The 10,827-nt window shown below is 55.6% G+C and overlaps 6 protein-coding genes and 1 non-coding gene across 7 annotated transcripts; 3 read left to right on the top strand and 4 right to left on the bottom strand.

Annotated features, from left to right (window-relative positions):
- Positions 1-244: 244 nt before the first annotated feature.
- On the bottom strand, positions 245-2,023 carry PTSG_01953 (uncharacterized protein; the record flags this gene model as incomplete). The annotated part of the gene is made up of 2 exons (XM_004997881.1): positions 245-1,373; positions 1,425-2,023. The coding sequence occupies 2 exons, from the start codon at positions 2,021-2,023 to the stop codon at positions 245-247; spliced, it is 1,728 nt and encodes a 575-aa protein (XP_004997938.1).
- Positions 2,024-2,818: 795 nt separating this feature from the next.
- On the top strand, positions 2,819-3,697 carry PTSG_01952 (uncharacterized protein; the record flags this gene model as incomplete). Its single annotated transcript, XM_004997880.1, has 2 exons — positions 2,819-3,406; positions 3,482-3,697. The coding sequence occupies 2 exons, from the start codon at positions 2,819-2,821 to the stop codon at positions 3,695-3,697; spliced, it is 804 nt and encodes a 267-aa protein (XP_004997937.1).
- Positions 3,698-3,848: 151 nt separating this feature from the next.
- On the bottom strand, positions 3,849-4,187 carry PTSG_11810 (uncharacterized protein; the record flags this gene model as incomplete). The annotated part of the gene is made up of 1 exon (XM_004997879.1): positions 3,849-4,187. One exon carries the CDS (start codon positions 4,185-4,187, stop codon positions 3,849-3,851), a length of 339 nt encoding a protein of 112 aa, XP_004997936.1.
- A 496-nt stretch (positions 4,188-4,683) lies between these two features.
- On the bottom strand, positions 4,684-5,584 carry PTSG_01951 (uncharacterized protein; the record flags this gene model as incomplete). Its single annotated transcript, XM_004997878.1, has 3 exons — positions 4,684-4,698; positions 4,985-5,056; positions 5,396-5,584. The coding sequence occupies 3 exons, from the start codon at positions 5,582-5,584 to the stop codon at positions 4,684-4,686; spliced, it is 276 nt and encodes a 91-aa protein (XP_004997935.1).
- A 159-nt stretch (positions 5,585-5,743) lies between these two features.
- Positions 5,744-5,825, top strand: PTSG_20069. Its single transcript has one exon. It is a non-coding gene; the product is annotated as a tRNA-Ser (tRNA).
- A 631-nt stretch (positions 5,826-6,456) lies between these two features.
- PTSG_01950 (uncharacterized protein) lies at positions 6,457-8,707 on the top strand. Its single transcript, XM_004997877.1, has one exon. It carries the CDS (start codon positions 6,960-6,962, stop codon positions 8,646-8,648), a length of 1,689 nt encoding a protein of 562 aa, XP_004997934.1. The 5' UTR covers positions 6,457-6,959; the 3' UTR covers positions 8,649-8,707.
- Positions 8,708-8,942: 235 nt separating this feature from the next.
- PTSG_11809 (uncharacterized protein) lies at positions 8,943-10,277 on the bottom strand (the record flags this gene model as incomplete). The annotated part of the gene is made up of 4 exons (XM_004997876.1): positions 9,810-10,277; positions 9,358-9,524; positions 9,139-9,173; positions 8,943-9,115 (listed from the first exon to the last, which is right to left on the bottom strand). The coding sequence occupies exons 1-4, from the start codon at positions 10,125-10,127 to the stop codon at positions 8,943-8,945; spliced, it is 693 nt and encodes a 230-aa protein (XP_004997933.1). The 5' UTR covers positions 10,128-10,277.
- Positions 10,278-10,827: the final 550 nt, after the last annotated feature.

Below are 10,827 nucleotides of genomic sequence, written 5' to 3'. Positions count from 1 at the left end.
GACATTTCACGCAAACCTTTCAAAGATTTTCACACCTGCGTCCTTCCGCCTACACCCCCTCACGGCAACCCAGCACGCTTTGACAAGCATCCGAGCTTCTAGGAGCTTGACTCACTCACATCACTCACTCACTCTGCCTCTGTGTCTCCCCCACTCCCAATCCACCACTGCACTCCACCATGAACAGGCTGGCGTGAACATGAGATCATTTTTGTTCTTCTGTTTGGGTGTAGTTTAGTGTCTGTCATGGCGAGAAGGAAACAGCATTGACAACAGCCCGAGGCAGACCACGCACAAAGGAAGAAGCATCCATCTCCCCCTTGTGAAACGCCACGCACTGCTTCACGCAACCACCAAGCACAGCCTCAGCGCTGTCTCCTCCATGCAGCTCTTCCAGGCACTCGAGCACACGCAGGGACACATTGCATGATGTCTGCGCAACGCATACGGAGTCACCCATCACCTCATCAAAGCCAGCCCCCAACAGCTCCTTCACATATGCCACACAGCCTGCACGCCCATCCTCAAAGTCGAACGTGCGCTCTTCTGCATCGCTGTCGCTGCTGTCGTGTGCAAGGAGCTGCACAGCTTGCGTGTCCTGTTGGGCCGCCAAGGCGTGCACGATGCTGGCGCTGAGCAGGCGTGCGCCAAGGTAGGCGCGGCCTCGCTGCAGGTTGCGCACGGCCTGCTCCTCCAACTGCTGCTGTTGCTCTGGCGTGCGGCAGCCCTCAAAGTGCGGGAAAATGAGCGCTGGGTTGTGTTGCAGGAAGTCGAAGAAGCCCCAGTTGCCCGCCAACGCCGCCATCCAATCCTGGACGGCGATCGCCTTGGCGTCGCGCAGGGCGGGGTTGAGCTCAGGCAGCAGCTTCCACGTGTTGGCCAGGAACCCGCGCGTGTCTGCATACGCAAAGTTGCCCACGTCGCGGGCGGCCATCTGGCACGCGCTGTGCATCATGCGGCGCGCTGCCAAGGCAGCATGCGCAGGGGCAAGGAGCAGGTCCTCTGTTGCCACGGCCACGCACCGGGTGTACAGCATGTCGACGCTGTGCTGAGTGCGAAAGGGAATGGTCGCCTCAATGCACACGCACAGGTGCAGCAGCTGCATCTCGTCCAGGAAGGGCGCAAGCATGTCCACAGCAACGACGCAGCTCAGGAACTCGTTGAGCCCCTGCGCGCCAATCTCGAACGGCAGTGTCTCGCCGGGCACGTGCCCAAACACCTTGTAGCAGATGCGGTGCGCAGCCGTGCGTCGTCGTGCAGGCATTGCTGCAACATCGGCACTGCTGTCATCCTGGCTCCACCAAGACTGTGTTGTCTGCAGGGCGCTGCTCATCGTGTCCGTTGGTGCGAGCGTGTCCGCATCCTGGTTGTCGCTTGTGGTTGTGGTTGTGGTTGTGGTTGTGGTTGCAGTTGCGCGAGAGCACATGCTGTCCAAGCTGCTGGTGCTCCGTGCCCTGGCCATGCCTGATTGCGCTGGGAGAAGCGCCAAGTTGTCTGTGTGTTGGTGTTCGCTAATGACCTCGCCTGCCATGAGGGCGAGCTCGGCGGGGTTGCTCAGGGCAAATGCACGCTGCAGCGCACCAGCAGGCGAGCTCGCAACTAGCTGTGGAGATGACACAATGGCCTGCACACTGGAGTTGTCACTGGCCTGTGCCTGCGCCGCCGCTGCTGCTGTTGTTGTGGTCTCGTTGGTGGTGAAGGGGAGGTTGTGGGCGTGGGGCACGGGCAGGAGGCGTGCGCGCTGGAGGATGGGCAGGAAGAAGGGCGCAATGCCGCCGTCCAGCTGCAGGTAGACGACGTCGTGAAAGATGGCGGCGAGGTAAGCCACAGGGTCTTGTGCGATGTCCTTGGGTGCGACGTCGAAGACGTGTGCGACGGCGTGGTACACGCGGTGTGGGCCCGTCATTGAAGTCACGACGAGGTGGGCGATGTTGTCGATGGCGTTCGAGGGCACACAGACGTCGAGCGCATCAAAGGCGCACTTGATGCCTGCGATGAGGCGCTGATGTTGCTGGGAAGGCATTGTCGTCGTTGATCACTACTTGGGAGAAGACGGTGGTCGTCAGCTCTGAGTTGTATCTTGAGGGGTGTTCCAAACGCAGTTGAGAAAAATGAACGCATTGACACTCTCTTCTCGGGCAAAGCATGGTGGGCAGCTTGCTCTTGAGGTGCGAGCGAGAAGGGCAACTTCATGCACGCGTGTGTGTGATGAGGTGGGGGGCTCGAACGGTGGTGATTCGGCGAATCGCCGGCTTCCTGGAATTTGCAATGTGCACGAAAGCGTTTGCAATGCACATCATCGTCACACTATGATGTATGTCACTTTCATTTGAATTGCTGAAGATATCACCCAATTTTCCCGTCATGACGCACATTCTCGGAAGTGGTCCCTGTCTTCGTTGTTTGGTTCGTTCTACGCAAACGTATGATGTGGTGATTCTTGGAATCGGGAAGCCTGCTCGTGACTTGAATTTGGACGAAGGAACACACTGCAATGCGTCGTGAAATACTACTCGTGACTTGAATTTGGACGAAGGAAGATGTCAACTGCTTTGCAGAGCGCGTCGGAATCCTCCTGCAATCTTGCGAAAGCACTGCAACTAACTAACAACCACAGATCCGAGATGATGCACACCCTCTCATTCGCTCATTCGCTTGATCTTCCCGATTGACAAGTTTATTTTCACAACGAGTTTGAACAACAACACGCTCGCGCCAACATCACCGAGAAAGCATCAGCCCAACAGCCCCACGCAAGAACATCGACACCCAAACACAAGTGCAAGACCACAACGACCACAGCGAACACAACAGCAACATGTGTGCAGATGCGATCTTCTGGCCCGTTTGGACCCACACCAGCACCGACGCGCTGTGCAGCGTGCACGACCTTGCTGCGGAGCACGCAAAGCCCTGGCGTTCAAAGACGATCCTGCCACGAAGCACAGATAGCATGAGCTCCATCTCCACGGCTGTTCACAGCGACAGCGACGTGGACGAGGATTTGGCCGACGAGGACATCTTCCAGGCCGTGTACGGCACTGTGGGCAATGCGGCTTACAGCCCTCCAGACGACACATCGGATGCTTCAGCCACGATGCACGCCCTTCCACGCACTAGCTGTGTCGCAGGCGACTCTCTGGATGCTGAGAAGAGTGACTGCGCCAGCCACGCTGTGCATCCTGTGCCGTCTTGCAGCCTGCCACGAAGGAGAAAGGCCGCAACTGCATGGTCCAGCCTGCGCACGGTGTGGGAGCGGGTGCGCAACACTTTGCCAGCCAACCTCTCCCTCACCAAGAACAAGTGCCACGACACCAGCAAGAGCAGCACGCACAACCAGAAGAACAAGAAGACCAACACGACCAACAAGAATGCCAAGAGCAGGAAGAACAGCGACGCCACCAGCGTGCGACCAATACAAGACATCACAGCATGTGCAGCAAGGTCAACCAGCACGTCCTCGTCTTTCTCGACAGCGCAGGATGCCGCTTTGGTCTACTACAGCAGCAATGACTTGAGGGCACATGCTGCAGGCAGCAGAAGCTTCTGCTACACGGTTCCCCGAGACTTGGAAGAGCAAGCCCAAGAGTACATGGAGGTGTCGGACGTCGAGCTGAGGAGACCATCCACTGTCTCGTTGCCGCTGTTCGTCTCGCACGTGTGGGTGCTTGAACACTGCGACTGCGACAATGTGTGATTGTGCGAGGGGCTGGGGTGTTTATACGCGTTTATCTCGCTTCTTCATGCTTTCATGGCTACAATTGAACCCAGATGCTTGTATGTGTGTGTGTGTGTTTACTTTAAGCGACCATTACATCTCATCATCGTGAGCCATCGTCACGCCTCGTTCAAAATTCGTTTAGAAGAGCGTTTGCCCAAGGGAATGATTGGAGAAGGCACGAAGCGAATAAGAAACGCGAAAGAACAAGGAAGAGTGGAGGGGCTACGCTTGTGCATCGAGGAGAAGAAGGGTTACACGGGCACACACACACACACACGCACACACACACGCACACATACATACACACGCACACACGCACGCACACGCACACACGCACAAGGTTCTGGCCCGTGGCCGTAAGGCAGTCCAGACAATGGCACCCGCACATCCATCGCGAGGCCCAGCACGCATGCACCACAAACAAGGAGGATGACGCAGGGAAACCTTTAGCTTTTCCCTTTGGCATGGCGTTGTGCGGTGCGGTGCACAAAACCGGGAAGATGGTATTGTCCGCTCCGAGGCAGCGCCTAGGTGGCAGCATGAGAGTGGAACAGCACAGAGTGCTCAGCAAACAAAACATTGCATGCGTGCCTGTGTGTGAGTGAGTGTGTGTGTGTGTGTGTGTGTGTGTGTGTGTGTGTGTGTGTGTGTGTGTGTGTGTGTGTGTGTGTGTGTGTGTGTGTGTGTGTGTGTGTGTGTGGTAGCGCAAGGTGGTCGAGGCACATCCACACACAAAGCGGCAGGTACTGGGCGCCCAACCCATGTTCCACAGGCATATGGAAGCATAGAAGCACGGAAGCACAGAAGCAACACACCCTGAAGGCTGTTGAGGCCTGTTTGGGTGCCTTCATTGCAAAGTCCCGGCGAAGAGCGGAAGCATATGAGCGCACTGAACGCATCATGATTTGCTGCAAGCTACTCAGGTGGCCCCTTCATCCTCAGCTGTGGAATCTTCGCAATTGTCAAATCAGAACCGGCTGAGAAAGGAGGGGGAGGAAGGGGAAGACGAGGAGCATGACAGAAGGCGGGGGGGGGCGTCAGCGACGGTGGGTGGCAGAGCAGCAGAAGCTCGAGGTGAACATCGACATGAGGATGCAACACACACACACACACACACGCACACGTGCCCTTGTACACAGGGTCCACGCAGCGCAGGGCGGAGTGTTCTGTACAAAGCCAAACCAAGGCCCACCATGCGCACGGGGAAATGTGCGGACGTGCAGATGAGCAAGCGTGCAGACGAGCAAGACACACTGCACTCACTCGGCACTCTGGCACTATGCGAAGAATGAGCTCATATGTAAAGTCATCGAAGATGAGCGCAGCAGGGGCTTCCTGTGGACGTTGTAACACACCAAAACAAAGCAAATCACAGCGCAGAAGAAGAGAGACAGAGAGAGAGAATGTGTGTGTGTGTGTGTAGAATGACATGGACACATTGGATACAGACATACACAGAGACACAGACAAGCACACCAAACCACAGCACAACACAACACAGCACAGCACGATTCACGCAGAGTGCAAAGCCAAAAGTGCTCGCGCAACATACCCCCCCCTCTCCACGCCGCTCTCAAACAAAGCAGCAATCAACTCCCTCAACTCCCTCAACTCCCTCAACTCCTCAACTCCGCTCAGGCTGTATCCTGTGTGTAAGTGTGTATCACATCACACCTTGCGGGTGTTCTGGAGGGCCTGGAGAAGGCGCACAAACTGCCTGTGGCTGGCTTCGTGGATTTGCAGCAGGTTCAGGCTGCTTGGGTTGTTGAGGTGGGAGTTTGGGTGCTGCTTCACGGTGCGGCGGGCGGCTGCCGTTGTTGTCCCTGCAGCGGAGGCGCTTCCATTGGTCGAAGTGGACGACATGGTGTGGTGCTGTGTGGTGTGTGTGGTGGTTTTGGTTTGTGGTGAGGAAGGATGGATTGTTTTGTGGAAAGCTGTCAATGTGTATGCCTGCAGGAGTGGAGTAGAGATGAACAAGACAATTTCTGCACGAGAATAGCAACACAGTTGATGTTGTTACTTGCACTCATGGCCGAGTGGTTAAGGCGAACGACTAGAAATCGTTTGGGCTCTGCCCGCACAGGTTCGAATCCTGTTGGGTGCGCATTTCTTTTTTTTTTTGGTGTGTGTGTGTGTTTCAACAAACGACAGGAGGGCACCGACTGTGCCTCTTGTGTCGCCAGTGTACTGCACACAGAGAGAGAGAGGGAGAGAGGGAGAGAGGGAGAGAGGGAGAGAGGGAGAGACAGAGAGATAAGGAGACAAGCTCTCCGTAGTTGTGTTGTCTTGTTCTACTTGTGTTCTTGAACAGTTGAACTACAGAACTACGTACAAGTTGTACGAGCAGTGGAAATAATCGTTCGGGCTTTTGGGCTCTCTTGTGCCCTAGCCGTGCCTGAGCAGTGCCCTGCCATTCGGCCCGCACAGCATCAAATCATGTTCGCTTGTTTGGGGGGTGCCTGCGCTTCTTTGCGTTTGGTTGCTACTCCCCTTCTTTCGCTCTTCTTCTCACTGTCACACGCAATTTAATTTCACATCGTCAAAAACCACTGATTGACAGTCCTCCTTGCATACGCATTTTCGCTTTGTGCGGTTTGTCCGTGTCAGAGCATGTCACCCTATCTATCATGTCACCCCATAAACCCCGCACACATACGTCCTTACGTCCCCCCCCCCCTGTCAGGAAGGAGAAGCCCGTGTCAGCCGCACGTGGTGCCAGTACGCACTTGTTTCACGCAATGACACACAGTGGGCACCTGCTTCCATGAAAGTGGGCCACTTGCCACTGTGTTGAACTTTGACTCTCTCCTCTTTCTCGGAAGCACACAGCAAGGTGCACGAATCAAACTTGCCACCTGCGTCATGAATTAGCCTGTGAGCGAGGGTGATCGCTAGCAAGCCCAACAGGCTCACCAGCAAACTGACATGCAACAGTGCCTTGTCCCCACGCCAAGTGGCAAAGTGCAATGGCCTGCCAAGCCCAGCACTTGCACAGTATGTAGCAGAACTGCAACGATACAACACAGGCGTGCATTTACACAGCAATAACAGCACCCCCAACAACCACGACAGACCAACAGACCAACGCCTTCCCCACTCAACGCAAGCGTCACTACTCATTCAAGTGCTCACCACCAAAGCAAGACACCGCAACAGCCCTACAATGTTCCATTGACCGCCCACATCACACAGCACGTCCGTTTTGCAAGGGTGCCTTAGCTTCCTGTCCCTCTCCGCCATGTCCGCCAAATCACAGGCTGCCAACAGCCGCGTGCTGGACGCTACGTGCCTTTCCGCCTCTCGCCTGTCCTCGACCTTCTCCTTGGACCTGTCGAGCCTGGACGCACTCGCGGGCGCAACAAGCACATCCGACCTTGAAACACCGTGCTTTGCGACAGAAGAGCTAGGCAGCCTGCTCATGGCATCCGCCTACTCCACCAGCACGCACAACAAGCATACACAGCACCTCAAGTGCATCGCAGCCGGCATTTCCAGCCACGCCAGGACCGTCCCTGGCAGCAGTGCTCAGGGCAGCGAAGCAAGTGCAGACGATGGCCTGCATGGCATCGCGCGTGATGCTAATGATGACACCACGCCAAGCAGCCAGGGCAGCTACGCCAGCCCCGCAGGGTATCCGACCAAACACGCGCGCGCAGCAACAGCAACAGCAGCAACAGCGGGATTGGTAGCCACCTGTGCGATGCCCCAGCCTTACATTACTTTTGGCACGTCGACAGGCAGCGAAGGCGCGAGGGACACGCTCAAGTGCATAAAAGACATCTTCGACGCGACACAGAACGCGAGACTGTTCGCGTGTATTTCGAAGGATGCCAAGGACGATATGCGCGCATGGTGCCTTGGGGATGGACAGGCGCTCGTGCAGAACGTGGAGGATCTTGGTGGCAAGGACACGCTTGAGCTGGCACAGTTGCAGCATCAGCTGGGGTCAGTGCTGGATGCGCTTGGCGAGCACGATCGCGCCATCGCACACTACACCAGCGCCCTCGCAATCACGCGGAAGGTGCTTGGTGAAAGGCACGCCGGCACAGCGTGCATGTACAACAACCTCGGCACCGTGTTCATGACGAAAGGCGACTTTGAGCAGGCCATCACCAACTACCACCAGGCCCTCAACATCAAGCGCAGCGTGCTCGGCGAACAGCACCCGAGCACCGCCACCACATACAGCAACCTCGCCCTCCTGCTGGAGACCACGGGTGACAGCGTTGCCGCCACACAGCACCATCATAAGGCCCTGAGCATCCGCCGCCGCAGTCTTGGCGAGACGCACCCCAGCACGGCCGCATCGTACAACAACCTCGGCCTCACCTACCAGAGCACGGGCGACCACGACGCGGCCATCCAGTGCTTGCTCAAGGACCTCAAGATCACCATCGCCAACGTCGGGCATCGGCACCTGCACACGGCAGCGACCCTCGGCAACCTGGCCAACGCGTACAGCGATAAGGGCGACTATGCAGCCGCGCTGGAGCACCACCACGCCGAGCTTGACATCAAGATGCAACTGCTTGGCCCGGCACACCCGGACACGGCCGACACTTACAACAACATGGCAGGCGCATACACACGGAAGGGCGACTTCAGCCAGGCCGAGAGCTGCTACAGGCGCGCAATCACGGCTTATCGCGCGTCTCTTGGCGACAACGACCTCCGCACCGCTGAAGCGCACACGAACATGGGCATCATGTACGAGCACAAGGGCGATCTCAAGGCGGCGGCGCGCACGTTCAAGATTGCGCATGCCATGATCGTTGCTGTTCTCGGCGACACAGACGATGCCACACAAACAGCGTTTGCCCGCCTGCAGCGTGTTGCTCGACGACGCGCCAGTGCTCCTAGTAGCAAGAAGCCACACCACGCCGCTCAGCATCTGCACCAGTCGTCTTGCCTCTGCTCCCTCATGTGATCGTGGTGTGAGTGTGTGTGTGTGTGTGTGTGTGTGTGTGTGTGTGTGTGTGTGTGTGTGTGTGTGTGTGTGTGTGTGTGTGTTCGTGTGTGTGTGTGTTCGTGTGTGTGTGTGTGTGTGCGTGTTGTTGTTGTTGTTGTTGTTGAACTTGCTGTTGTTGTTGTTGTTGTTGTTGTTGTTGTTGTTGTTGTTGTTGTTGGTGAACTCGCTGTTGTTGTTGTAGTTGTTGTTGTTGTTGTTGTTGTGGTTGTTGTACCCATTGTTGCTGCACTCGTGGTTGACGTTGTAGCCGCTTCACTGGTCGTCGCCTTCTTTGTTGGCGTTGCTGTCGCAGTGGGCGTGCTTGTGGTACTGGTGCTTGTGCTTGTGAAGGTACTGGAGCTGCTTGTGCTGCTGAACGTTGTCGTGGATGCCGCACCCTTTCCATCGTGTGCAGTGGATGTTGAAGACATTGCGGACCCAGTCGCCTTCGTTGCGTTTGTGAGATCACAGTTCACGTCCGCGGCTGCAAACGCACAGCGCTCCCTGCAAGTGTGTGCAAGCACCATCGCGCAGCATTATTGTGAGCGACATGTGATTAACCGGAGCAAAGCAGTGTAGGCAAACTATCCTCCTGACTGATCGAGAAGTGTTCACTCTCATAGCAGAAGACACATGGCATTTCGAGTCCAATGCAACCAGAGCAACCAAGCCAGGAATCGATTCGTACCAGCACTGTAGCTTGTGTAGTTCTTCGACAGGGCCGGTGACACTGCCGCATGGGCCATCCTCGCAGCTTGACATGCACGCGCCCAGTGAGAGCAGCGCGACCGTCGTATGGTGTTCGTCCCGTGTGAGGCATGAAACAAAGTCATCCAGGGAGACACCACCAACGCTCTGGAAGCGATGTCACACATAAAGGGAACAAGGGTATCAGGTGAGGTGGGTGTAGAGAAGAGTGAGGTGCAGACAAAGGCCTGTGGACTCTGGGAGCGAGTGCGTGTGTCAAGAGTGACAAAGGAGCAAAGGGCCTAAAGGCGTGTCTACACTCAACAAGAGCAACAAGAAGCAACTGAGCAGAGCTGAATGAATGCATGGGCTACATGCATGCATCAGTGAACAAATGAATGAGGAGCACACAACAGTGAGCAAGACCATCTTTTCTCTGCTGTTTTCACTTACCATGCCCACACACTCATGTATGTGCTCCTCGCAGGTTTGCGTGCACCCGGCCTCTGTCTGAATAGCTGCTTCCGTGTCCGTATTGGACGTGCTATCTTGAGACGCGTCGTTGTCGTTTTCCTTCGCTGGCGGGCGTGAAACGTAGATGATGGGCACCGCACAGATTGCCGCAACGGCGATGATGCCAACGCAGAAGAAGAGGCCACAACGGCGCCGCTTCCTGCGCCGCTCGCGCTCCAGCTGCAGTTCTTTCAGCTGACGCTGACGTTCCTCGTCAATCAGATATGGCTCAGTGTCAAACTCGTACGTCTGCGGCATGATGCACTGTGATGCCCAGTGGCGCAACGCTGTGCTGGCTGAGGTTGCGGTGTGTATCTTGTAATGATGTGCGTTCGTCGATGACTTGGCCAGTTAGCTGGGATGGTGGAATTGCTGGTGCTTGGTTGAAAATGAACGCGCACACCAAACAAGCAAACGAGCAAACGAGCAAACTCTATGGGCGTGATGGGCAAGCTGCAATCTCGCCGCTCTTGGCTATGCGCAATGCAGTGCAAGGTGCAGCTCATCTGTCTTTGTCACTTCACATCGTCATCAGATGATAAGAGGCTGATCACTTCCCAGAAAAGTCAGCAAGGGAAAGGCTTGACTTGCATTGCCTTGCACGCTCACGACTTAAAACGGCTCGCGCAAGGCCAAAAGTGATCGCAATTCAAACGCGCCTGTTTCACGGAATTTGGGCCTTTGAGTCTTGAAGCGGGCAACTCATCCTCCCAATCAACTCGTTCGTGAGTGTCACAATCGTTTATTCGTTGTTGTTGTTGTTGTTGTTGTTGTTGTTGTTGTTGTTGTTGTTGTTGTTGTTGTTGTTGTTGTTGTTGTTGTTGTTGTTGTTGTTGTAGTAGTTGTTGTAGTAGTTGTTGTTGTTGTAGTAGTAGTAGTAGTAGTAGTTGTAGATGTTGTTGTTGTTGTAGATGTTGTTGTTGTTGTTGTTGTTGTTGTTGTGTTGTTGTTGTTGTTG

The sequence above is a fragment of the Salpingoeca rosetta genome, assembly GCF_000188695.1.
Source record: "Salpingoeca rosetta unplaced genomic scaffold supercont1.3, whole genome shotgun sequence".
In the NCBI taxonomy this organism is placed as follows: domain Eukaryota; class Choanoflagellata; order Craspedida; family Salpingoecidae; genus Salpingoeca; species Salpingoeca rosetta.
This window is presented reverse-complemented; position numbering and strand designations above follow the sequence as displayed.

Excerpts from the sequence above, each read along its gene's own strand:
- PTSG_01950 (XM_004997877.1), top strand. The coding sequence starts at position 6,960 with ATGTCCGCCAAATCACAGGCTGCCAACAGCCGCGTGCTGGACGCTACG.